Source organism: Mytilinidion resinicola (genome assembly GCF_010093595.1).
Source record: "Mytilinidion resinicola strain CBS 304.34 unplaced genomic scaffold BDZ99scaffold_22, whole genome shotgun sequence".
Classification (NCBI taxonomy): Eukaryota; Fungi; Ascomycota; class Dothideomycetes; order Mytilinidiales; family Mytilinidiaceae; genus Mytilinidion; species Mytilinidion resinicola.
Window position 1 is genome coordinate 538,330 of NW_022985458.1, and position 25,807 is coordinate 564,136.

The 25,807-nt window shown below is 46.2% G+C and overlaps 9 protein-coding genes across 9 annotated transcripts; 5 read left to right on the plus strand and 4 right to left on the minus strand.

The window, feature by feature from the left end:
- Positions 1 to 944: 944 nt before the first annotated feature.
- BDZ99DRAFT_153017 (uncharacterized protein) lies at positions 945 to 1,423 on the minus strand. Its single transcript, XM_033712797.1, has 2 exons — positions 1,372 to 1,423; positions 945 to 1,310 (listed from the first exon to the last, which is right to left on the minus strand). Exon 2 carries the CDS (start codon positions 1,283 to 1,285, stop codon positions 989 to 991), a length of 297 nt encoding a protein of 98 aa, XP_033571426.1. The 5' UTR covers positions 1,286 to 1,310; positions 1,372 to 1,423; the 3' UTR covers positions 945 to 988.
- A 627-nt stretch (positions 1,424 to 2,050) lies between these two features.
- Positions 2,051 to 3,186, plus strand: BDZ99DRAFT_481272 (uncharacterized protein; the record flags this gene model as incomplete). The annotated part of the gene is made up of 2 exons (XM_033722388.1): positions 2,051 to 2,504; positions 2,558 to 3,186. 2 exons carry the CDS (start codon positions 2,051 to 2,053, stop codon positions 3,184 to 3,186), a joined length of 1,083 nt encoding a protein of 360 aa, XP_033571427.1.
- Positions 3,187 to 6,149: 2,963 nt separating this feature from the next.
- BDZ99DRAFT_153024 (uncharacterized protein) lies at positions 6,150 to 6,640 on the minus strand. The gene has a single exon (XM_033712798.1). The coding sequence runs from the start codon at positions 6,590 to 6,592 to the stop codon at positions 6,263 to 6,265; it is 330 nt and encodes a 109-aa protein (XP_033571428.1). The 5' UTR covers positions 6,593 to 6,640; the 3' UTR covers positions 6,150 to 6,262.
- Positions 6,641 to 7,177: 537 nt separating this feature from the next.
- On the plus strand, positions 7,178 to 7,823 carry BDZ99DRAFT_467493 (uncharacterized protein). The gene has a single exon (XM_033721029.1). The coding sequence runs from the start codon at positions 7,341 to 7,343 to the stop codon at positions 7,707 to 7,709; it is 369 nt and encodes a 122-aa protein (XP_033571429.1). The 5' UTR covers positions 7,178 to 7,340; the 3' UTR covers positions 7,710 to 7,823.
- Positions 7,824 to 17,683: 9,860 nt separating this feature from the next.
- BDZ99DRAFT_467494 (uncharacterized protein) lies at positions 17,684 to 17,967 on the plus strand. The gene has a single exon (XM_033721030.1). It carries the CDS (start codon positions 17,781 to 17,783, stop codon positions 17,934 to 17,936), a length of 156 nt encoding a protein of 51 aa, XP_033571430.1. The 5' UTR covers positions 17,684 to 17,780; the 3' UTR covers positions 17,937 to 17,967.
- A 252-nt stretch (positions 17,968 to 18,219) lies between these two features.
- On the plus strand, positions 18,220 to 19,176 carry BDZ99DRAFT_467495 (uncharacterized protein). Its single transcript, XM_033721031.1, has one exon. The coding sequence runs from the start codon at positions 18,319 to 18,321 to the stop codon at positions 18,952 to 18,954; it is 636 nt and encodes a 211-aa protein (XP_033571431.1). The 5' UTR covers positions 18,220 to 18,318; the 3' UTR covers positions 18,955 to 19,176.
- A 114-nt stretch (positions 19,177 to 19,290) lies between these two features.
- On the minus strand, positions 19,291 to 21,096 carry BDZ99DRAFT_545174 (MFS general substrate transporter; the record flags this gene model as incomplete). Its single annotated transcript, XM_033726833.1, has 3 exons — positions 19,291 to 19,595; positions 19,657 to 20,346; positions 20,445 to 21,096. 3 exons carry the CDS (start codon positions 21,094 to 21,096, stop codon positions 19,291 to 19,293), a joined length of 1,647 nt encoding a protein of 548 aa, XP_033571432.1.
- A 1,270-nt stretch (positions 21,097 to 22,366) lies between these two features.
- Positions 22,367 to 24,999, minus strand: BDZ99DRAFT_511658 (uncharacterized protein; the record flags this gene model as incomplete). The annotated part of the gene is made up of 7 exons (XM_033724564.1): positions 22,367 to 22,865; positions 22,953 to 23,283; positions 23,380 to 23,572; positions 23,637 to 23,703; positions 23,780 to 24,157; positions 24,237 to 24,592; positions 24,829 to 24,999. 7 exons carry the CDS (start codon positions 24,997 to 24,999, stop codon positions 22,424 to 22,426), a joined length of 1,938 nt encoding a protein of 645 aa, XP_033571433.1. The 3' UTR covers positions 22,367 to 22,423.
- Positions 25,000 to 25,226: 227 nt separating this feature from the next.
- On the plus strand, positions 25,227 to 25,560 carry BDZ99DRAFT_153048 (uncharacterized protein). The gene has a single exon (XM_033712799.1). It carries the CDS (start codon positions 25,272 to 25,274, stop codon positions 25,503 to 25,505), a length of 234 nt encoding a protein of 77 aa, XP_033571434.1. The 5' UTR covers positions 25,227 to 25,271; the 3' UTR covers positions 25,506 to 25,560.
- The last annotated feature ends 247 nt before the right edge of the window (positions 25,561 to 25,807 follow it).

Genomic DNA, 25,807 nt, shown 5'->3' on the forward strand with positions numbered 1-25,807 from the left:
AGACCTATGAATATAATATACAGGCTAACGTACTGCAAATTAGACTATCTTTTAACGAACCTACTACCTCCTAGCTGGGGCACTCCTTCCAGTGGTATCGAGCGAGCAAGAGTGTAGGCCCGGAGCAGCAATATCCGTACGCTAGGCTTTTAGAACTGCAAATACGATGTAAAGCTAACGTAGTGCAAATTAGACTGTCTTTTGACGAACCTACTACCTACTAGCCAGGGCACCCCTTCCAGTGGTATTGAGCGAGCAAGAGTGGACCCTAAGCAGCGCGATATCCGTATGCTCACACTTATGACCTGGTGCTGTACACTCCACTTTCTCTACACGGAGCTACCACGCTGCTTCAAAGGAACTCGCTGCTCCGAACAGCAGGCAGATATTAGGGCTTTATGAGAGGCTCACCGCCGAGGCTCCTCTATCACTTCCATATTCTACATTCTTCGCACTACCCCGCTCTAAGGGAGCTCCCTGCTCAGAATAGCAGGCGGGAATTGAGGCCTATATAAAAGACTCAACACCAAGGTTCCTCCATCACTTCTACACTCCACTTTCTTTGCCCGAGCAGGCAGGAATTGGGCTCATATAAAGGGCTCTACACCAAGATTTCTTGATTACTTCTACACTCTACACTCTTCATACTACGCTGCTCCAAAGGAGCTCACTGCTCCGAATGACGGGCAGGAATTAGGCCTATATAAGAGACTGAACACCAAGGTTCTTCCATCACTTCTACACTCCACTTTCTTTGCCCGGGCAAGCAGAGACTGGGGCCTACTTAAGAGGTTCAGTACCAAGGTTCCTTCATCACTTCTACACTCCACTTTCTCTGCACGGAGCAACCACTGACACACAAGTTTCAGAGCTAGGCCACACTCTACATTTTCCGCACCACTCTGCTCTGAAGGAGCTCACTGCTCTGAATAGCAGGCAGGAATTGGGCCTATATAAGAGGCTCCACGCTAGGGTTCCTCCGTCACTTCTACACTCCACTTTCTCTGACGGAGCAACCACCAACACACATGTACCAGAGTTGAGTGTTGACTGAAGCTTCGGCATAGCCCGCAGATATCCTTTGCTCCACATTCTTCGCGCTGCGCTGCCCCGAAGAGCTCACTGCTCCCAAGGAGCTCACTGCTCCGAATAGCAGGCGAGAATTGGGCCTATATAAGAGGCTCAACGCCAGGGTTCCTCCGTCACTTCTACACTCCACTTTCTCTGACGGAGCAACCACCAACACACAAGTTCCAGAGCTGAGTGCTGATTGAAGCTTCGGCATAGCCCGCAGATATCCTTCGAGTATACTAGAAGCTCGGTCACTAGGTGAGTCGGACCTCTCCTTTTTGACCCAAGCCTTTTACTTACGAGCCTGACCTGCTGACCTCATCAGGGTTTACCCCTTGCGTGTATACGTGCTTGAATGCTCGGAGGCCTTCTAACGGCATCGTCGGCACGGCGAACTGACCAAGTCTCGGCCCGAAGACGGCGACTGCGCTACCTAGGTAGATACATCTACCTATCCTTCTTCACCAAAGCCCTCCACTCCTAAGACTGACCTACGAACTTCATCAAGCTCAATCATCTGCGTGCACACCTACTTGTCTGCGCGGAGCCCTCCTGGTCGTGCGGCTTGCCTGGGAGACTGATACGACTTCTGCGCGGCACGTGGTCTATTGGGCCCGTCACGCCTCAAGAAGGGCAGTTTCGAGCACATCCGTGCGCAGCTACACCTCGCAGTCTCCTCTTCATTCACCTGCGCCAAATTGCTCGCAGTTCGCCAGCTTCTCCGAATGCCCTGCGCAGCGGTGACATATCGTTGACTGCAGCTCAAGTCAGGAGTGGAAACCATCCGAGTTGCGGCGGTGAAGCGGTTTTCTGCTCGGGGGCTGGGAGGTGCGAGAGTACTTAACCTGCCGTTGCCCGAGTGACTGTCGTCCTCAAACCCTCGACCGAACAACAACCTCACCCGACTGCTTCCACCCTCCTGCTTCCACCCTCCTGCTTTCATCTCCTCAACTCAATCATTCCTCAACCAACGGGCGAAATGTCGTCCACCGTCTCTACCCAGATGGACCCCGTCGAGGAGCATGCCAACATCATTGCTCAACAGTTCCTTGCCAATGGAGCGAATTCTGTCGCGTACCTCGGCGTCGACAACCTGACGAGCTTCGACCTTGAAGCCCATCGCAAGGTCATCGCGCGCATTGAGGAGCTGTTCCATTCTTCCGTCAAGTCTGAATTCATCGCTGCAGCCGGATATTGGAGCTTCAAGCTTTCTAGCCACTGTGCTCCCCAGTCAGAGGAAATCGCCAACAAATCTGCGACCGCGAAAATCAATCCATTGGAGCTCTCTGAAGAGCTCGCAAAGGCCCGCCTCGCAATCCTCCGTGGCAAGAAGAATTCAATCCCACGCCCGATGAATAGATGGATGTTGTGGTCGACACCGCGTCGCCCTGAATACAAGGCTCGCTACCCCGAGTTGACCAACCAGCAGATCTGTAAGTCCTCGTCTCCCTCTCTCACCTTGTCTTGTAACCAATCTTCCTGGTAGCTGGTCGCATGGCTGTGGATTACCATAAGCTACCGGCCGAAGAAGTCAACTTCCTGCAGAAGCAGGCCGACCAGACAGCTCTGATCCATTCTATCCTTCATCCTGGGTACAAGTATCGTCCCCGCAAGGCTGGAGAGGTGCGTCGTCGGCAGCGACGTGCAGTCCGAGGTGTCGCAGCGGCTGTGACTCCACCACAGATTCAGAATGGTACTTTCGGCGAAGGCTTCAGCAATCCAATTGTGTTCAATGCATCCGTGTCTCAACCAAACTCGCTTGGACAGTCAGAGGATCAGCAGAAGACAGGACCCCCAGACGGAGTCAAGCTTGCCGATATGACTCCGCAAGGGACATGGACTCCGGAAGATCCACAACAACCATGGCGCACGGCAGAAGTTACGCGCATGCCTGGCCTAGATGAGATGTTCAGCAAGTCCTACGGCTTGCAGGAAGCTGACCCAGCAACCCTTACCGATGAAGAGTTCATGAAGAATTTGACCAACAGCATCGAGGAAGAGCTTGCTCGGATGGACGATAGTGACAATATGTTCCAATGGGCTCCTCAGGATATGTCTGGCACCGACACCGGCAACGCCGCATGGAGCAGCGACAACTTCGACTTCAACTTGTAAGCAGTGGTAAACCTGATCGTCTTTCCTGTAAGCTCGCTCCAACGTCCAAGAAGCCCACAACAGCCGCTAACAAGACACAGTCTTACGAGCATTACGACAATCGGCTGAACGCTTATGACTATGCAACGGCTGCTCAGACCACTGGGCAAGAGATGTTCTTGGATCGTAACGACATGAGAGGAACGACAACGGGTTTGCTGCAGCTTTGGTTATTCAACCACGGTTGCCACGATTCGACTTTTGGCTTTGAGAGAGTTCTGCACCTTGTACGGACCACGAGAGAAAACTGCTTTTGCATCTGCTTTTTGCATTCACCCATTGGCGGCTAATTGGGAGTCAACGACGACGAGACTCAATTCCCTTTTTCCTTTTGTTCTGTGGTTTTTTCTACCCCCAGAGTTGGACTTGCATCGGAGCCGGAAGAGAAGTTTCAACGAGCTTTCCGACGATGAATTTCTTTTCTCTCTATCACTGGCGAGCATGCTGGTATTGGACGGGGTCGACGGGTCTGTGGGAGTCTACTCAGGCTTTCCAGACTCGGTATGCGGTTTCCTTTCTTGCAATAGGTCTGTCTTTGGAGGAATAGTTGAAAATCGGCGAGTATCTTGTCTTAGTACTAGGACTGCTAGGGATTCTTTTTAAGTCTTAAGCGGACTTGGATTACTTTAGGACTTAATGAGCTCGACCGGAACAGGGTATTGCGACAGTAAATAGAAAAGCCAAAAAAAACAATTCCAAAGCCATAGGCTATAGTATACTTAAATAAATGGTCCTTAGATGCAGGCGTGAGATATAACTCCGGATGCTGAATATGATAACCATAACACACCCCAGGAAGCCAATGCATATAATAAGCATCTACTGCATGATATAGAGAAGCGATGTGCTGAATTTAGCAATGCCAGCCTAAGCTTTAATGGTGTTGTGGTGTTGTCACAGAAGCGGTCGAGACAGCCCTCCCCTCCCGTACTACAACTCAACCACAATAACACAAACAGGTACCTAATAACGCACGAGGAGTTTCCTATAGGTCCATACAACTAGCTCGTATGCGTAGTTTGTCGATAGCTTATTAATAATGCCGTGGCTGAGCCAACTTCCGGGCGTAGGGAGCCTCGTTTCGGGAACCGCAAAGCGTCGGAGGCTATATTTCCAGCAATTCGCGTCTCCCTCTTACTAAACTTGCTGGGGAGGATCCCATAGGTGTAACCATCCTCAGCGTACACTTCATTAGGCTGTGCGGGCAATAGTGCCAAATCTCGCCCAGGGAACGGGACCAAGGGGCGCCAGGAGTCGACGGCATAGAAAGTAAGTCAAAATTAGACCAATCCTAGCCATATTGCACACATAGATGCTCCTAGCCACCCATAAGTATTCTGAATAGGTATCGGTACAGCCAGGCCCTTTGGTCGAAGTATGGCATCCACTCCCTATTCACCCCAGGGGTGTCTCGCAGTGACCAGGGATGCTCGTGCAATTCGAAGTCTTCCGAGCACTCGAGTATTTTTCCAGGGATCCCTGATGCTCCCTCAAGCACCTCCAGCTTCGCAAACCATATGCAACCGGCCAAAATTCCTATGTTTGGTTTTTTCTTTGTCCGCGTACCCCGCCACGCCCTCCCAACGACGGCGATATCCACACAACTCGAAGTCTCCCGAGCACTCGAGTATTTTTCCAGGGCTCCCTCAAGCTCCCTCAAACACCTCCAGCTTCGCAAACCATATGCAACCGGCCAAAATCCTTAAGTTTGGTTTTTTCTTTGTCCGCATACCCCGCCACGCCCTCTCCCCACGCGACGGCGACATCCCCACAACCCGAAGTCTCCCTCACACTCGAGCATTTTTCCAGGGCTCCCCGACGCTCCCTCAACCACCTCCAGCTTCGCAAACCATACGCAACCGGCCAAAACCCGCACGTTTGGTTTTTTTTGTTTTGCTTTGGTCCCGCTAACTAACCTCGTTTCTTGGCGTCTCTTCCCGACTCGACTGGCAGGGCAATGATTTTCGCAACCGCCTTGTTTTCTCCCCAAGCCCCCGGAATTATGTTTCCAGCGGACCACCAGAAAAGCCTCTCCCTCTACCACCTCGGCCCTGCACATCCCCCCCCCTCTCTATGGGGCTAGATTCGAATGTTTGGTTTCCTTTCATCCCCCACAATTTACGTTTTGCGGGGGCGGGTGGATGCTTTGTCCGTCCAAAGCCACGCTCGCTCGCTCGCCCCGCCCACGCTCAGACGCTCGGGGGCGCCACCTCGCCGAGACGAGACGGGAGAGAGGGGACGAGAGCGGGAATCCCAGGCCTTTTTTTTTTTTTTTTCTTTTGGGGTGTGTGCTGGGAAAGGGAAAAGATCCCCGCCCACTGACTGGTCTGCGGCGGGGCCCCCGTTTGCTCGCTCGCTGGGGGACTTGCTGCGGACGCGGCTGGGGAACAGCGCGGCTGGGGAACAGCGAGGCTGGGACAGGGCGGGCAGACGGGAGGGATCGATCCCAAGGCGCTCCTGCTCCTTTGTTTCGGGAGCGGGAAGATAGGGGGGATGGTTCCCAGGATCCGTGGGCGTGGGTTATGCTTCGTGGGGAATCCTAGGCTTTTTTTGGTGCTGGGAAGAAAAAGATCCCCGCCCGCTGGTCTGCGGCGGGTCCCCGTTTGCGCGCTGGGGACTGCTGCGGACGCGGCTAGGAATATGAGACTGGGACGTGGCGGTAAGACAGGAGGGATCCCAGGCCTTTTTCTGGTGCTGGGAAGAAAGATCTCGCTGGTCTGCGGCGGGTCCCCGTTTGCGCGCTGGGGGACTGCTGCGGACGCGGCTGGGAAACATCGAGACTGGGACGTGGCGGTTAGACAGGAGGGATCAATCCCAAGGCGCTCGCTCCCTTTGTTTCGGGAGCGGGAAGATAGGGGGAGATGGTTCCTAGGATCTGTGGGCGTAGGTTATGCTTTAAAGGTGTGAGGACTCGACAGGCAAACAGCAATTAGAAAAGGTTGCATTGCTATGCTATAGAAGTTGTGATACAAAGAGAGAAAGAAGGTCAAGGGCGCGGCTGCTAGAAGTAGGTTCCTGGCGCGTTTGGCGCTAGCTGCTAGTGCGCCCTCCTGATCATCACGTAACCACGTGACGTCTCGTGACTACAGGTGAATGTCGCTTGCAAAACAAAGGAAAAGGCCGTCCAAGGCCTGACAAAAGGAGATCCCAGGCTTTTTTCTGGTGCTGGGAAGAAAGATCTCGCTGGTCTGCGGTGGTCCTGTTGCTCGCTGGAGACTACTGCGGACGCGGCTAGGAATATAAGACTAGGACATAGCGGTAAGACAGGAGGGATCCCAGGCTTTTTTCTGGTGCTGGGAAGAAAGATCCCCACTGTCTGCGGGCGGTCCCGTTGCTCGCTGGGGACTGCGGACGCGGCTGGGAACATGAGACTGGGACATGGCGGTCAGATAGGAGGGATCCCAGGCTTTTTTTTCTGGTGCTGGGAAGAAAGATCCCCACTGGTCTGCGGCGGGTTCCCGTTTGCGCGCTGGGGGACTGCTGCGGACGCGGCTGGGAAACAACGAGACTGGGACATGGCGGTCAGACAGGAGGGATCGATCCCAAGGCGCGCCCTTTGTTGAGGGAGCGGGAAGACAGGGGGAGATGATTCCCAGGATCCGTGGCGTAGGTTATGTTTTGTGGGGATTAGAGATTGTATAAAGGAGATGATGTATAAAGGAGATGTATGAAGGAGATGGCAAAGTATATGGGTTGTGGAAAGGTCTTTTTCTAAAAGGAATAAATAAATAGACGGCAATCGAGGAAAGAATAGAATTATAAGGTGAAATAGAGACTATTGGAAGTTCCTATTGTGGAGCTTTAAGATAGAGAATAGAGAGAATATACGCAGAAACACATATAATACATCTAGCAGGAACACCAAAGAAACAATAGAGATTACTCGGCACGGGCAAGTCGAGGTCACGAATCCATATACACCTTTAATGGACACTACCGAGTATCTGCAATACGCTTGTAGATATAATATGATATGTGAATGCAGTCGCCGAAGCCTACCCAGCTAGGTTATCGACGACACCTACTTTTGAGACGACAACCCTACGTCGAGGCCCCATCCTCTACCAAGCCCAAGGGATCAACCTCGTTCCCACGTTCACCTGCAATAATTCGAGATGTTGGGGTATAGCCAACGTACACGGAAGCTGGTCCAGGATAGTGAACGTCCACCTGCAATTATTCGAGATGTTGGGAATAGCCAATGTACACGGAAGCTGATCCAGGATAGTGAAGCCTCCCTAAAGTCTAAGCACAGTACTAAGCCAAAAGTCTGTGTGCACGAGCTCGGGCGGCGGGTGCCAAGAAGCAGAAGAAACGGGGTCCAGGCGACGGGCTCCAGGCAACGGGCTCAGCGCGACGGGCTCCAAGAAGCAGAAGAAACGGGCGACTGCCAAGAAGCAGAAGAAACGGGCAACAGGCCTGGCAACGGGCCCCAGGCTCCTGGGCTCCAAAAGCAGAAGAAACGGGTGACAGGCGACGGGTGACAGGCGGCGGGTGCCAAGATGCAGAAGAAGCAGAAGAAACGGGCTCCAAGAAACGGGCTCCAAGAAACGGGCTCCAAGAAGCAGAAGAAACAGGCTCCAAAAAGCAGAAGAAACGGGCTCCAAGAAACAGGCTCAAGAAGCAGAAGAAGCGGGCTCCAGGCGACGGGCTCCAGGCGACGGGTGTCGAGATGCAGAAGAAGCAGAAGAAACGAGCGATAGGCGACGGGCTCTAGGCTGCAGGCGACGGGCGCCAAGAAGCAGAAGAAGGGGGCTCTAGGCGACGGGCCCCAGGCGACAGGTGCAAGAAGCAGAAGAAACGGGCTCTAAGAAGCAGAAGAAGCGGGCTCCAGGCAACGGACTCCAGGCGACGAGTGCCAAGAAGCAGAAGAAACGGGCGACAGGCGGCAAGAAACGGGCGACAGGCGGCGGGTGCCAAGAAGCAGAAGAAACAGGCTCCAGGCCTGGCGACGGGCGACAGGCCTGGCGACAGGCTCCAGGCGACGGGCGCCAAGAAACGGGCTAAGGGGGTGAAAACACCAAAATTGCAGCGCCCAATAATAAGACCTAAGAAGTTAGCATTTACTAGAATTAATTAACCTTTTTTAGATAGACTAACGGCTAAGACACTAAAGCAGAGGCTTAAGAATAACTTAGTCCCCTGTAGCCTAATAGAGAAATAGAGAGCTATAGAAGGCCTGCCGATTATAATACCTAATATCTCTAAGATCCTAATACTTATAAATGTTTTCGCTTTTATATCCTAGTAAGTATTAAAAGTAATAAGTATTAGAAACGCAGGCTTAATACCTTTACTAATAGCGTAAAAGAGTAGACCTAATAGAAAATTATAAAACTTCTTTTATTGTCACGATAGCGCTACACGCGAGAGGTCGAGGGCTCAAAGAGGAGCGTTGATTAGGTGCTATGTACAATGCTACGTGGAGAATCAAGACGTTGTGTAAGGAACAGGAAGACGGGAGACGGGCCACCGGATATAAGGGCGTGGCCGAGCGCGTGGCGTACGGCCTCTATGCCGTTTCGGCGCGTGGCACGCGTGTACGCGAGGTCCTTACCAGATCAGGTGATAGGAAAAGGGGGCAGCCGGTAGGTGGCTGGAGCGGGACAGGATAGGAAGCGGAAGCGAGACGGGAGCGGAGCAGGGCAGGCAGAGCAGGAGGCCGGCCAACGGTAGTAGGCCGGTGCAGATTGCTGGAGTTGTAGCAATCTGCGGCAGAATTTCGGTAGGTAGGGTGTCGCGGTCGATACCGTGACAATTAACGCGGAAAGGGCCGATAAACTTATTATTAAGCGCCTTTTTAGCGCGGTCCAGCTTAATATTCTTCGCGTTAAGCCAGACTATATTATTAACGCGTATATCTGCCGCAGTATTATAGTAGCGGTTGGCTTAGTAAGCTTATTCCTTCTAAGCCTATATAATATAGTTCTATAGGTAGACCTTAATATCCTTAAGGTATTAAGTAAGGTTATTAGCTAGTTTGCGTTTAACCTTCCTATTTTTAGAAATCTTCTTACTATTAGCTAGAGGCAGTTCCAACTCTAAGCGTGGATTATAGCCGTAATTAGCAAAGAAAGGGGATAGGCCTGTTATAGCTAAAACGTAGGTATTAGCAACTAGTTCTGCAGAAAGTAGTAAGTTATACTAGTTATTTTATATATACTATATATAAGCCTATAGGTACTTCTTTATATTAGTATTAGCAATTTCCGTTTAACTATTTATTTCTAGGTAGAAGGCGGTGGACGTATTAAGTAACGATTATAACTAATAATAGAGGTGCCGCCAGAACTCGGAGGTAAATTATGTGCCTAAGTTGCTAGTAATAGATGCTAGCAGGCTGTAGAGCCGGTATATCTATTGGAAATAGACTTCTGCAAGCTTATCCGCTTCTAGTAAAGTAATAGTAAGGAAGTAATATTCCTTTAAAAGTTAATTAATTATAATAAGTATATAATAATACTTACAGCCGTAATATTTACAGATAGGCAGGTCTATAATATAGTCTATAGCAATATCACGCCAGTAATAAAATAGAACGGGCAGGGGCTATAGGAAACCTTGCTTAGTAAAGTTAGATAGCTTAATATTATAGCAGCGTTGGCAGGCGTTAATATATATTATAATTAATTTAGTAAACTATAGCTAGTAGTAGCTAGGTTATATATACTAGAGGCAATTAGCGTATCCTTTATACCCTGTGCTGGTATAATTATAACCTAGCTGTATAATCCTAAGTTAGAGGGCGGCTAATTAAGGAATAAATAATTGTCTAGAGTCTTTATAGCATACCTATAGCCTGCTGTCTACAACTTCCAGCTCGCTTATAGATAGTTGCACGCGCTTATCCCTTAGGATATCGCGTAGCAGTTTACGGTCGCCGCGCTGCTTTAATACTATAATCTAATATATAAAATAAGTTAGTAAAGTATTATTAATACTGCTGCTATTATTAAAAGCAGCCTTATCTATATTATAGGCTTTCTTAATAAGTTTATAGAGGGGCTTATTATAGTTAGCTTCTATAATACCTATAGCGCGGAGGTAGAGGTCTTTAGACACTTTAGCAGCAAGGTTCTTTATTTTAATTACGGTTTGCTGTTGGAACAGGAAGCGTTTGTTATTATCAGACTGCGGAAGATCTTAGCTTCGGCGTATAAGGCTATTGTCACGGTATCGACCGCAACACCCTACCTACCGAAATTCTGCCGCAGATTGCTACAACTCCAGCAATCTGCACCGGCCTACTACCGTTGGCCGGCCTCCTGCCCTGCCTGCCCTGCTCCGCTCCCGTCTCGCTTCCGCTTCCTATCCTGTCCCGCTCCAGCCACCTACCGGCTGCCCCCTTTTCCTATCACCTGATCTGGTAAGGACCTCGCGTACACGCGTGCCACGCGCCGAAACGGCATAGAGGCCGTACGCCACGCGCTCGGCCACGCCCTTATATCCGGTGGCCCGTCTCCCGTCTTCCTGTTCCTTACACAACGTCTTGATTCTCCACGTAGCATTATACATAGCACCTAATCAACGCTCCTCTTTAAGCCCTCGACCTCTTGCGTGTAGCGCTATCGTGACAGATAACAGAAAGCACTTTTAGGAACTGCTAGATAGATAGGGAACTATCTAAAGAAATAAAACTATTCTCTTTAGGAAAGTAGAATTCTTAAACTTTTAAGTAGCAGAAATAAAAGCATTCCTGGACTGCAGGGCTTTCTATAACTTTATTTTATATAAACTGGCGCACTAACTAAACCTAAATATCTAACCCCTAAAGAAGAAAAAAAGAGTACACTTCTACTAAGGTGCCGACGGACCTAAGGAGTAGATAATAGAATATACTAAGTTTCCCTTATAAATAGGGAAGCACTTTAAAATCCTCCGCTGCTATATAGTACGCAGCTGCAGGCGTTATAAGCTTATTTTAGGCTACTGTTAGTTTAAGATCTATAACTATATATTATAAGTAGGATAAGGAAAGGTTTTCTTTAACAGCGCCTACTATCTGCAGCACTGTAATATTACTCGCTAAAAAGTAATAGTTAAGGCCCTGCCTGTAATATAACTCTTAGGAATACTAGGAGCGCAGACCGGCCTACCCTTATAACCTAGATATATTTCTAAAACCTCTTTAGCACCTATAATAAAGAACGCACGCAAGAGGCTGCAGGAAGCTGTAAAATAATACTTTCTTAGCCCTATTATACTAGGCAATACTATAGACAGTATAGAGATTAAATACTATACTAGACCTATAATTAAATAATATGCTAGGCAGAAAAAATAGGGTAAAACAGCTAAAACCTACCTTTTTACCTATAATATACTGCTAGAAGTCTCTATAAACGGGATTAAGGTTAGCAAAATAATAGAGGAAGGTTTCTGCAAGTTTATAAATCCTAAGAAGGACGCCGCTATTAAAGCTAAGATGCCGGAGCTTTATAGCGCCTAGAAGGACCTCTATCACCGCCCTTTTTCTAATATACTACCTAAGTATATAAATAGAGATTATAATATTAAAATTAAGGAAGAAGCTAAACTCTCTTTAAGAAAACTGTACCTAATATCCCGGATAGAACTTAATGCTATCTAAAAGTATATTAATAATATAACAGTAAAGGGATTTATTAAACCCGCTCTAGAGGATATAAATTCCCTATTACTAGTTATACAGAAGCCTGGAGAAGGTATATATATTTGCGTTAACTACTAAAAACTTAATAATGCCACTATTAAGGACTAATATCCTTTACCCCTTATTTAAAAGACCTTAGCTAGACTATCTAAGGCTAAGATTTTTATAAAAATTAATATTATTGCAGTATTTAATTGCGTCCGAATAAAGCCGGGTATAGAATAGTTAACAGCCTTTTCTACTTGCTATAGAACTTACTAGTACCGCGTAATGCCTTTTAAGCTATATAATGCACCTGCAACCTTCTAATACTTTATTAATACTGCTCTTTATAAGTATCTTAATAAGTTTATTACTATATACTTAGATAATATCCTAGTATATAGTAAAAGTATTAAAAAACACCCTACTTATATAAAAAGTGTTTTTACTTAACTACGCAATAAAGAACTATACGCCGATATTAATAAGAGCAAGTTTTATATAACTAAAGTAAAGTTCCTTAGTTTAATAATCTCTATAAGTAGGATTAAAATAGACCTAGTTAAGCTAGAAGCTATCTATAACTAGCAGCTATTCTATACTATTACCGGACTTCTAGGGTTCCTAGGTTTTACAGGATTCTACTAATAGTGTATTGCAGGATACTCTACTATTGTATATTTCTTAACTAATACTATAAAGGGCACAGGCTATTCTAAGGGAAAACTAACTAAGGTCTAAGTTATACCGGAATTCTAAGCTACTTTTTAATAACTTAAGAATGCCTTTAAAGAAAACTAGATTTTTATTACTTTTAACCCTAACAAAGATATATATATATTTTGCAATAGCTCTAGATAGGCAGTAGAAGGCACCCTTAAGCAGAAGGGTACAGATAGTAAATTATACCCTGTAGCTTTCTTTTTAAAAAAAATACACCTTAGCAGAATCTAATTATAATATCTATAACTAGGAACTTATAGCAATTATATAAGTATTTAAGGAATTCCGACCGGAACTAATAAGTATTAACCCTAAAAACCTAATCTAAGTTATAACTAACTATAAAAACTTAGAGTCTTTTATAACTACTAAGGTTCTTAGCCGCCGCCAGGCTAGATAGAGCCTTTTTCTCTCTTAGTTTAACTTTAAGATTATTTATCAGCCAGGAAAGAAGAATATTAAAGCAGTCGCCCTTTTTAGGTATAAACAGAATATGCCTATTAGAATAGATAATAATAGGCTTACTATTAACTACTAAGTAATTCTAAAGCCTTAGAATCTTTTAGATAGAATAAAACCTACTGTATTAAAGAAGTCTATTATTACTACTTTTACTGCTCTATTTATAGGGGCAGAAGACAATTAAATTAATAACTATATTTCCGATAATATAGTTAATACTATACACCTTTGCCTTATAGAAAAGAAAGAGGATAGCAATAAGTTTAACAATAATCTAAAGGAAGCTATTAGCCAAAAACTAGAATTAATTAGACCTCTGGACCCGGATAGAACCCTAACTTCTAATCTAATAGCAACTGCGTACGCAGAAGACCTAGTTTCTAAGAAGATCTTTACTCTTCTAGAAGACCTAACTAGCACCTGTTAATAGATGCCGCTATACCTACTTAAGGCTTAATACTAATTCTCCCTAGCTAACTACTAAGTTACTGGAATAAAAATAGAAGGCTAGGATAACCGCCGCCTTAAAATAAATAAGCGACTTTTTATACCTAAAAATAAGGCTTTCCGACGCCGACTGTATATAGAATAATAGAACTATCCTATTACAGGTTATAAAGGACTAAAGCGCACCTATTTTGTGCTAATTTAACACTACTACTAGCCTTATATAGCATAATAAATTAATAAGTTCTGCAATAACTATGCTATTTGCTAATAAACTAAGTATTTAAGGAATAAGAAATATAGTTTCCTTAGGCCCTTACCTATTCTAAATAAGTAATAGTAATATCTTAGCATTAACTATATTATTAGTCTTCCCGCCTGCACCTACTAAGGAATTAAATATCGGAATATTGTTGTAGTCTGCAATAGACTTATAAAACGCCGCTACTTTATTCCTATAAATAGTCTAAGTTTAAAGGCACTAGTTTAGATTTTCCTACTACTTTTTGCCTTATACAGAATCCTACAATCTATTACTTTAGATAGGGGCAGCAACTTTATTACTAAGTTCTAGAAACGCCTATACTAACGCCTTAGAATATCTCTTAAAATATCTACTACTTTCCACCCTAAAACTAATAGATAGATAGAATACTTTAATTAGGAGCTAGAGAAGTATTTATGCAAATATATTAACTATACCTAAGATAATTAGGTTAACTGGCTACTAATAGCAGAATTCTAAGTAAATAATACTATTAATATATCTATAGGTATAACGCTGTTTTTTGCAGATACTAGCTACTACCCTTAATCTAGCCTAAAACCGGCTAAAGCTATAGACCTAGATTTAGACAGCAGAATAATAAATAACGTATTTCACGAGTAAGTAGGCTACCCGGGTGAGTGGGCCACCCGACCAAAAGTCGCGAGACACAACGCGTAATATAACTACAACCTTAATAATAACGCTATAACTAGCTATATTAAATATAGGTGTTTATTGTTAAGTAATTTACAGTATTCGGCGTTGTGGCTTAGTAGGGTGGCCCACTTACCCGGGTGGCCCACTTACTCGTGAAATACGTTATCTAATAGTATAGAAAAGCTTACTAAATTCCTTTAGGAAAATATTGCTTAGGCTTAAGAACAATAAGCAGAACACGCAAATGCGCACTACGCTAACGCCCCTCTTTTTAAAATAGGAGACCTAGTCTATATTAACACTAGGAACTGGAAAATAGAGCGCTCTGCTAAGAAACTAGATAATAAATACGCTAGACCCTAGCCTGTTACTTAAATTATCCCTAAAAGCAAAGTAGTAGAAGTCCAGCTTCCTAACTAGCTAGTAGCTAAAGGAATATTTAATATTTTCCACCTAAACCTACTATACTAGTACTACCCTAATCTAGTACTTCTATAGTTTTATCTAGAACTACAGCCTATCTATCTAGTCTAGGATAAAGAAATAAAAACCTAGAAAGGAGAGTTTTTTATTAATAAAATTATTAATTCTAGATAAGTTAGATACAGTGTCTAATATAAGGTTAAATAGGTAGACAACCCTTAATACTATTAGGAACCCGTAAAGAATTAGCTAGACTACTATAACACCTGGCTATTCTACTAGAAATACCTATATAAACCCTGCTCTTCCGCCTAAGTCTTTCTGCCTAACTAACAACCTAAAAAGGAAGATTAAGACAATTTTTATAGTATTAGCACTCTCTAGCAAGTGTTTTCTAAGCGCACCAACGCTTAGAAGCTTATTTATTTAGTTTACAACCTTTTTTCTTTTGCTACTCCTTATAGGAGCTTAGACCTGCAGAGGAGAAAGGTAGTATTAGGCCTTAGACGGCCTTTTCCTTTGTTTTGCAAGCAATATTCACCTGTAGTTATAAGATGTCACATAGTCACATAACTGTCAGGCGGGCGCACTAGCAGCTAGCGCTATACGCGCTAGGAACCTACTTTTAGCGGGCTGTACTTTTAACTTTTTTTCTTTTTTTATATTACAACTTCTATAGTATAGCAATATAACCTTTTCTAATTGCTGTTTACCTACTAAGTTCTTATACTTTAGCAATACTACAACTTTATAGCTTAAAGGTTTAAATAGCAGTATTAAATTATATCTTTAGATCTTAATAGGTAACTTATATAATATAATTATACTACTATCTTAATATATTTACCGCTAAGGTGTAGAGCTAAAGGACCAGCTTAGCCGATAATATAGAGCTTCTTAGCACAAGGTAAAGCTGCCTAAATTTAGTAAGGTTATTGGAAAAGTTACTAAATAGGGCCTTTAATTAATTGTTAAGCAGATTAAAAAAGCTAAAGATAATAATTTTAACCTAATATATAACAGAATATTTAGAGGGATATATAGCATGCTATACTATTATAAAATACACCGAAAATTGTATACTATATTAATAGCTAAGTATAAAGTTGTGCTAGAGGATATTTATTAATACTAGTGGTTTAATTATCCTATTCTAAATAAGGTGGACCTTTCTATAGATCCTCTCCTTCTTATTAAGGCTCTAGCAATTGTATAGTATTATAAAGGCCGGCTAACAGGCTCTACTACACCTTATTAAATAGTAGTAGGCTATAGCTATAGCAGTAGCTGTGGCCGTAGCCGTGTATCTGTATCTATTAACTTAACTTAATATAATTAATCTTAATTTAAAATTAATGCTTAATAAGATCTAGTAAGCGTAGCGCAGTAAGTATAACAGTGTAGTGGAGGACTAGGATCACGTGGAGGAATATTATATCTCCGGCGAACTTATAAGGCTACTGCTTATATATAATAAGAGCAGAGTATTGTAAGTAGATAGGAACTAATATAATCGATGCAGATTGCGACACCGGCTAGCTAAATTACTATAGCAGGTGTTTCTACAGGCACGCCGGCAGTTAAAAGGACTATTATAGTATTTAACAATCCTATACAGTTTATAAATACAGCACTAGACCTCTCCGCCGGATAAGTAGGCACCTTAACAGCGGCCCAGGGCTCTATTTCCTTAGTCCCTAATAGTTAAACAGCGCTTAAGAATAGCCCTCTGTCTACTCCTAAGGAAGAGGCTATTTATAGTAAAGGAGAATCTTTAGGTATAAAACCTTAGTATAATAGTATATACGGCGTTCCTTTTAATTAGCAATTAAGAGGCGGCTATCTAGGCGCTTTCCGCTTCTAGACTAGCTAGAGTAGATAGAGTAAATATACTGTTGTTGTTGTATATATATATATTCTATGCGATTCGTGTATACATCCTTTCCGATTTGTATAGCCTTGCCGTTTTACGTATCTAATAAGCGAGTGAATATAATTAGTGGAACAATATTAATACGGGCCGGCGCTAGGCTAGATGTAGGGGGGGGGTGGCAGGAAGAGAAAAGGGGGGTGATGCGGAGAGAATAGGGGGGTGGTAATTAAGCTCGTCCTTAATTTATCTGAAACCTCTATATAGAACTCATCTGTCTATCAAAAGTTTTTGTCTGTTGTTCAGCTGTTTTCTTCGATGTGCTGATTTTTGAACTCCTGTTTCTTTTGACCCGTAATTCACGTCTCGTTGTTGTAACATCTGCAGTCAAGATGGTGGGCGACTTCAACACCAGAGCTCCTTGGAAACGTTCCGCATGTGATCGCTGTCGTTTCCAAAAGCTGCGATGTTACCGAGATGAAGGGCGATCTTCTGGCGCATGCAATAGGTGTATAAAATCCGGAATCAAGTGTGTCACAAGCATGACCCGTCCAACAGCCATCACTCAGGTTGTTGATGCGAACTCTGATGTATTGTAGATGCCGTAGAGGCGGACTATATAGAATAACTAGATGAACTACCCCTTGTGGCGCTCCCTAGATGCACTACCCCTTGGGGCGCTCCCTGGATGAACTACCCCTTGGGGCGCTCCCTTGACAGCAAGGGAGCAATACAACTATACAACTCCGTAAGGAAGAGAAAGGGAGAGAAAGGGATAGGCAGGGGGTGGTGTAGCAGGTGATCGTGAACCGTATGAGTTGTTGATCTTAGGTTGCTGCAACCCGAGTCCATCACGGCAGCCAACCATGATCGACCCCAACGATCTTTCCACGCCATCAAAGACGAATGATACGTCTCCCGGAGACGGCAGCATCAATAGGGCGGATGTTGGCACCGTCAATCTAGAATTTGACTTTTCTCTTGACAGTGTTTTACTCAGGTTGTAACAGCTACAACCTAGGATCAACAACTCATACGGTTCACGGTCACCTACGTACAGACTTGGAGTTGCTGGCATAGTAGCTGCCTACATGCCTAGCCAGTTACAACTTCTACAGAGAGGGGTTGGGGTACGGTGGCCTACCCTGCCTAATGCTGCCTACTGCTGCCTCCAATTAGTGCTTCTGCCTATGCATACAGTCACTTCCTACGTAGTATATAGTTTGGCCTTCGGGCCCCCGAAATAAGACAGAGTTCACATCAATTTTCAACCTGAGTGTTTTGGACAGAATTGGCATGCAGCAAACGGACCTCACCTTGAGCAACGACCTTGACGACATTTATTCATTCTCTCCTCAACTAACAAGCCTACACATTACTCCGCCCGCCGCTGAGATACCACAGCATGCCCGAGGAGACCTCGATTCATCAACCCAGTCTACCGGCCCCCCATACCAGTTTAACAATAGCCTACTTATGCCGAGGGCTGGCCCCACGGATCTTGGACTGCCGGCGTACAACATCGACCGTGTCGAGATACTACTGTCCAAACTGCACTTGGAGCTCTGCAACCAACTATTCTACGTCCGATCGGGACCGTGGGACGTCCAGGATGCCCTGAGGTTCACCATGTTTCCGGAGAGCAGCGGCAGCCACGATGGAGAGATCGGGAAGGAAAACCCCCTGATTTTGGTTGCCAAGGCTTCGAGGGAACTGGAAAGACTCCTGGCCAGCCTTCGACCGTCGACGGGGGCAGCCGAACACACCCCACTGACAATGTCCTACCACACTGGTCCGCCGTCTCTGTGTACGACCCAACTCCTCGTGGCATTGTCCTGCTACATCCAGATTGTCTCCATTGACGACAGCATCTTCACTACCGTGATTGAATACTTGGCTAGCGGCGGTCCCCCGACGCCTTTGACGTCTTTATCGTCATCACATCACCAAACATCGACACCCACGTTGTACCTGGGTGGCTTACCGATTCTATCCAACTGGAAACTCTGTGGAACCCTGCTGGTGCACCAAATAGAGTACCAGCTGGAGCGGATTGAGATGTTGGTTGGCCTACCAGAGCACTACCGCGTTTCGTCAAAGCCCGGAGACGACGGCAAGGATGTGGTCACTGGGCTGTTTGCGGGACAGCAAAGCCAGTCTCTTCTCAATGCTGTGTTCCAGCTGGGGGAATTCCGCCCCGGAGAAGACGACACGCGATGCGTTCGTTCGCTAAAATCGAAGATGCGACAGATGAAAGACTTATAGGAGATATTTCATTTCTAAGTTACCATAGACAGGGGATCTAAAAGAAGAAAAAAGAGACTCGTGAGAGTAACGTCAAGTACTGTGGAATTTCGTGGAGTTTCGTAAAATACTATGGAATACCGTATAGGAATACCGTATAGGAATACCGTTTAGGGCGTTATTTACAGGTTACAGTCTTTCCGTCATGATGAAATAACAATATCATAAAAGTAACTTCTCTGTACTGTATTATTGAATCTACACTTTGCATACTTTCTCTATCTCTCTAAAACTACTATGCTGGCGCCATATCACGTATCGCAGGAGGGCCAATAAATCTGTCGCGACCAGCCTCCACTAAACAGTCTCTTCAACCTTCTTCTCTGGCTTGCCTCCCATCATGGCGCCTTGTCCACGACGCATCAACTCCAGCATCCTTGCTGCTTCAGAGGCAAACTTACACTTGGAGCGTATCTTCGGACCGTACTTATAGAACAGGAACGGGATAGGCACGCATGCAAGCGCCAGGAACGCAGGAATAGAGCTCGCCCATTGATCTCCGAGATTCGCATACATTTGGGTTGTAAACAGTGGAAATGCAGTGCCGAACAAGGACCGAAGCATCGAACCGGCCGCCAGCACAGAAGCAGTATAGACGGTATCTGTACACAGGTGAGCATGCGCATTGTTGCCGGGGATCACGAAGCAAGGATCAAAACGTACAACAGTCAATCAGGTAGCTCAGCTGCGAGATGAAGACCAGGACAAGTCCACACGAGAATAGCAAGGCGCCGATAACGGGTGCGATCCAGTGCACCGAAGGATACGTCGTCCACGCAAATAGGAACAGACCAATCGGAAGGACAACAGAGCCTACCATGGCCGTACTCAGTCTGGCTTCTGGCTCAACTGTGGCCCCCTTTGCCGCGATTGTCGCGCACAGACGCACGTAGCGTTTATTGTCCGCGCCTGACAACACCGTGGCAAGACAGACGCCAATGGTGACCCCGACAAACGGAAGTCCGGCGGTGCCTTCGTTCCAGCCTCGGGAACCTTGGAAGACGATGGGAATTGCGGCAAAAAGCATGTACAGTGTGCCATAGACGATAGACATGTACAGCGACATCAGCAAGACAATGGGTTCGCGAAACAGAAGAATCCAGGGGCGCGAGAGAGCGACCGAGAGCTCCTGCGTGAGTGTCTTGGGCGGCTCTCCCGCATCGAGTCGGGATACATAGACGCTTCCCGTCATCTTGGAGAGGGCCCTCGCTCGAGATCGCAAGATGAACGGCGCATATGTTTCGGGAGTGGTTAGCGTGGTGGCAATCCAGACCACACCGGCCAGGATGGCGATTAAACCGAGAATCCAGCGCCAGCCCTGGGTCTCGACTAGGAAACCACCAGCAATGGGCCCTAAATATATATAAACCAAGAATCAGCAAGTACCCGGTACAAGGGCCAAAATGGCAAAAAGGCAGTATGGAAGAAGGGCAAGGGCATCGACCACCTACCAAGTGCAGGCCCCAGAAAAGGAGCCGTGACAAACGCTCCCATCGCCACTCCGCGCTGCTCCTTGGTCAACATGTCGGTAATGACGCCCCCGCCATTCGTCATCGACGACGAACCGAACGCGCTCGCAAAGAAGCGAAAAACCAACAAGGACTGAATGTTGGGCGAGCACGGCGCCGCCACGCTGAACGCCGTGAACGCCATGAATGAAATCACATAGATAGACCTGCGCCCGTACAACTCGGACAGAGGCCCCCAGATCAGCGGCCCCAGGGCGAACCCTAACACGAAGAGCGACAAGCCCAGTGTGGCCACCTCCCCGGACACGTCAAAGTGCCGCTTGACGTCCTCGATGCCGCTGGCGTACGCAGAGCTAGCAAAGGTCACCACCAACGCGGACAAGGCCTGGAGGAAGGTAATGGCCCATTTTCGCTGCATGGGAATATTCATAGCATCTTGGTAGTCGTTCTGCAGGTAATCGATAACGTAGGGGTCGTCGGCCGTGCCCTTGCCGGAGTAGTTCTGGTTGCAGACATCCTCGTCGAGGCGCATGCGGGAGAAATAAGATCGGATCCCGGACATGCTTCGAGGGGAGTCCTTGACCCGCTGGTGGTCGTCGGAAGAGGAGACAGAAGGCTCAGGAGGAGCGGCCATGATGGGAACGACAAGAGGGACAAGAATACCAGTGTCGAGGTTCAAGATGTAGACGGAGATAAACTCACGAATTTTTATACGTAGCTATTTTGTCACGGCAAGTAAAGAATCGCGTTCGCGATTTATATATAATTAACTTCGGAAGTTTGGATTCGGAGTTTCAGTGATATAAAAGCCCGCGGCAATTATCTACGGAATTATAAACTTTATAATTAACTTCGGAAGTTTGGATTCGGAGTTTCAGTGATATAAAAGCCCGCGGCAATTATTTACGGAATTATAAACCTTTTCTTATTAGTTCGGCAAAGTCGGGTAATGCTCCCGAAATAGGACGGTTAAATCGCAAATACGATGGTAAAATACATACTAAAATGAGGTTCCATAATTTCTAAAGTTGAGCTAATAAACATTTTGTAAGATTGTATCAGAGGGCAGCATCTCGTCTGTCACATTACGTCGTATTCGCTACAAATAGAAATGTCTGACAAAAGGAACTGTCTGGCCTCCTTGCGTCGAACGATCAAGTAAGAGACATCAGTTAAGACCAGTCTCAGACACACGAGAAACCACCCAAACAACCAGAAATAATAAACAATGGAATAGGGTATTAAGACAAAAATAAAGGCAAGTTCGTATATTGTTACCTATGAAACACCTGTATCCAGGAGTCTAAAATTCCCCTCTTTTTTAAACCCCGAGGACCGTACCCACAAACCATGTCAATCTTTTGTACTGTGAATGTGGTGTAATGACAAAGAAGAATAGCCACCACCCATATATCCTCAGCTGCTCTAGAGCGTTGGCGAGCAACGAGAGTCACAAACGTAATCTCAATCTGGTCGAATCGGGCTCTCCCCAAGTGCCCGTGATTCTCCGCTACCTTACCGAGTAAAGCATCCTCTCGTGCGAGTCCTCGGTTGTAGCAATGACGACTAGTCATACTTTTGAAGAACCTCATCATGCTAGTAGTATCCGATGCCTCTCCCATTCCTCGGCCTTCTATCGCCGTGCATCTTGGAAAGAGAGTCAACGTTCCAAGTCGGGTAGACTGTCAAGACTACTTATACTTAGATTCCACTCTACTTATTAAGTCTAAGTATGAGTTATTTTTAAAGACACCTTACTGCCTGCCTTAAATAAAAATACTATATTATCAAATAGAAGGAGATCAATCGGACTTGAGCTACCTAGCCATGCATTTCTCATATTGAAAATGGTCTTTACCACGCAGAAATTGATCACAACTGAGAAAATAAAAAACAAGCAGAATGATTGCTGCAATGGCCCAGGTTGTGTTATTGCTACAGCTAGATAATTGTCTGTGCCTCTATTCCGCCCGTTCTTGGGAACCCATGTCAACATCGAATAGTGAACTCCAGCTGCCCAATCTCCAATCGTCCAAGAAATCAAGTCCTAGGAAATCGCCATGGAGTGGTAGATTACTCTCACCCTGCTCTAATTGAGACGGAATTATATTGACCTGTGTGTTCGGCGAAGTGTAAGCATCCGCCATGCTGCTGTCTTGTGACTGCCACTGCGCAGGTACTTGACCGAGAATGTTGGGTGGAACCAAGTACAGATTTTTCTTGGCAAGAATCTCCTCAAATACCGGCAGCGCTCTTTTCAGGGCGGGTATTTCTTTTCCCTGGGTGAGAACAAGCATTGTCTGGCTGATGGATATCCGAGCCATGGAACGGACGAGGTCTGTCTCGGCTGGATCGAGGGCCGATTCGATGTGTAGAGCGAGCAGCGCAGTTATTGTGGTTATGCTGACAAGGCCCTTGTTAGTTCCATTGGTGCGTTCTATAAAGCATGTCTGAAAAATGGGAAAATGAGAAGAAATGGACGGCACCTACAAAGACACGGGAAAGTCCTGAAGGGTACCACTCGCCAACACCCTCATAGAAATCGTGTCCAACTCCAGAATAGCGGACCGAAGCCGCTCTTTGGCCCACTCGCTCCAGTCCGCATGTTGGGACTGCTGCAAACAGCGTCGTATTAGACGACACAAGATGCACTCAAACCTGTAGCTCATGGCTTGTATATTCAGATAGTACACGTCAGTTCCAGTATTCCCACCCACGTGCATCTTGGTAGCGAGAGACTTGCGCCATGCATCGAGTGGGTGCATCATTTGGCGAGGATCCTGCTGTGGCTTGTTTGTTACAATGGACAAACACTGTCCGACTAAATAGAGTTAGTTATGCTTGTGGTATCAGTTACAGATTGAAAATAAAAATAAAAAGGAATAAGAATAAAGAATTGAATAGAACCAACACGCACATATTCGAGACAACTCGCAGTGGACAACAGGCGAGGCCTTTTGCTGAGGCGTGACCGCCGATAGCAAGCCGGATGATGCTCCCGAGACATCCTCCGCTTCCCAGTCATCTTCCGTCCTCGGCTTGATCGCGGAGGTGTTTTCGAGTAGTCGCGAGCGTCTGGTATTGACAAAGACGTGGAAAATGTCTAAAAACTATGTAGCTATAGTAAGCATAAAGCAGGAAGAACAGAACACGGTGACGAGAAGAGGGACGTACGTAGAGAGTCCACCAGATCCTTCTGTACAACTTTATAATTTTACGGGGTTTGTCTTCTCGAACACACCTGTCGGAGAGTCAGTAGGCAGTTAGTACCTGCAATAAATGTCACAGGTGTCACAGTCCAGGAGTAGGAAACGCACGTGTCGCGTAGGTCAAGCTTAGTGGCAAGACGGATCGCATTATGGAACCAGTAGCCAAAGTCCCGGTCGGTGGGGTGGTCGAGAATCACCATGCACAAGATGATGGATCCCTGCAGCATCAACAACGGGTCATCTTCGGCGGCAAAGTCGTGGAGCAGCTTGGCCTTGGAGAAGAACGACTCTTGCGCGGCCGAGCGGCTGGCAAAGCCGCAGGCGGATAGCACATCTGCTGGCGCATAGAGACTGGCTGGTGTCAATATGACGCGGAGCAGGAACAAAGAGCAGTCGCCGGATTGATAGCCGCGAATGAAATCAGCTCTGTTGATCACGGGAGCAAAAGGGCAGACGTGGTCAAAGTATGTCTTAATGAGGGCATCTCTGTTGTTTTTGTCTGTGAGTAGAGTGAAGACGAAGACCTAAAGAGGGTGGAGGATGGAGGATTCTAAGATTGTCTTACAAGTGGTGCGGAGGAGGTAGGTCAAAGACACCCTTCTTGACAAGATATTCATTGTCAATGTCATCCAATCGGGGTAGCTTGGTCCATAGACAGTTCCGAGGAGTAAAGCTGTCTTCCGGCCTTGAACGGTAGGGGGTATTGGAAGTGGTGTGATGTTGACTTGATTCTGTAGTTTCTTTCACGGCGTCGTTTAGGATATTAAGGTAGAGCAGGTCTGGCTCAGTCTGACGTGGGTTTTGGCAGTCCAAGGGATCGGAAGTGGAAAATTGTCTTGATTGTTTTGATTGATTAGATTGATTAGATTGATTGAGGCTGTCTAACTGGCTACTGTGGGATGTAGCCGGGGAGAGTGTGGTCTGGTAACAGGTTAGTGGGAATTCTTAAGGATCGCCGAAGGAGCAGAAGAAAAGGGGGACGAGAGAAGCAGCTGGGAGAATTCTAAGCATACTTGTACATTGCTAGGAGCCGGCAAAACGTGTATTACTTTCCTATGAGCCCCATCAATGTTAGCACGCACCTAATGAATCAGGAACCATGAGCCATCCTAGCAGTAAACCACTCACCTAGACCGACCCTTACGGACACGTAGTACACAGTCCTTAGCGCACTGCCTGCTGGTACAACTGCTGCAGGGGAGGCCAATCACGGTGGCATCGCACTTGACCTTGCGTACACGGCAGGGCAGACATGACTTGTTGGCTTTGGGGGCACGTTTTCCGGTTTCTCCCTGCGCCTTCTGCGGCTCGCTACCTGAAGTATTCATTGAAGGCGAAGAGCGGCGTTTGTTGTAGCCTACAGTGGCGTGGAAATCAGGGAATGAGAGGGCTCAGGTGGTAGTGTGAGGGCGTTTTTGACATTGCGGCGAGTCCTCCTCCGAAACTCACCCCACACCGCTTCCCTGTCTGGTTAGCGCCGTATCCCCTCTTTGTAAGCAAAATTACGTTTGGCTCAACTTTGGCTCGTATGCTCACGCTGCACTGCCACTGCTCAGGGTGCTCACCCTCAACTCGCTTTGGTGTCCAAATTTGGTCTGCTATGTGGAAGCTGCCAACTGTACGCGAAATGTGTCTCCAGGGGTGGGCCAGGTGGGGGCACCAATTATGGGCTACCGGCCACGCAATGGAGATGCCGCTCCGCTCCCGCTACCTGATAGCGATACGCTATAACCACCACTTTGCCCTTCTTTTAGTCTTCCACATCCTTCTTATCTTCTACGTCTTTCTTGTCTTCTATATTCTTCTTATTTTCTACTTTATGAATTTAAAATAGCAAGGGTTACTGATCGGGTGGGCGCCATCAGCTCCTACATTGATTTTCGGTGAAGGGATCTCTATTCCATCTCTAAAACGATTGCTGACTTACTACAGCTGTAGTTGTGTACGCGATGGGGTTTGGTACTCGTGTCTCGGTGCTCTCTCTTATATCCGTATGGGCGGGCCCTCGAGCCCGAGCACGAGCATTCGGGGCGGTACAAATCGCTGAATTTATCTTATTTATTTTCGAATAAATACGCTCTCTAGCGAGCCTGATCTATCAAGCCATGATCTGTCCTCTGAATATCGCATTCAGGC

What these genes read in the sequence shown, in the direction of transcription:
- BDZ99DRAFT_467495 (XM_033721031.1), top strand. Translation starts at nt 18,319, where the DNA reads ATGTTTCCGGAGAGCAGCGGCAGCCACGATGGAGAGATCGGGAAGGAA.
- BDZ99DRAFT_153024 (XM_033712798.1), bottom strand. Translation starts at nt 6,592, where the DNA reads ATGTTCCCAGCCGCGTCCGCAGTCCCCAGCGAGCAACGGGACCGCCCG.
- BDZ99DRAFT_467494 (XM_033721030.1), top strand. Translation starts at nt 17,781, where the DNA reads ATGCCTAGCCAGTTACAACTTCTACAGAGAGGGGTTGGGGTACGGTGG.
- BDZ99DRAFT_153048 (XM_033712799.1), top strand. Translation starts at nt 25,272, where the DNA reads ATGTGGAAGCTGCCAACTGTACGCGAAATGTGTCTCCAGGGGTGGGCC.
- BDZ99DRAFT_467493 (XM_033721029.1), top strand. Translation starts at nt 7,341, where the DNA reads ATGTTGGGGTATAGCCAACGTACACGGAAGCTGGTCCAGGATAGTGAA.
- BDZ99DRAFT_153017 (XM_033712797.1), bottom strand. Translation starts at nt 1,285, where the DNA reads ATGCCGAAGCTTCAATCAGCACTCAGCTCTGGAACTTGTGTGTTGGTG.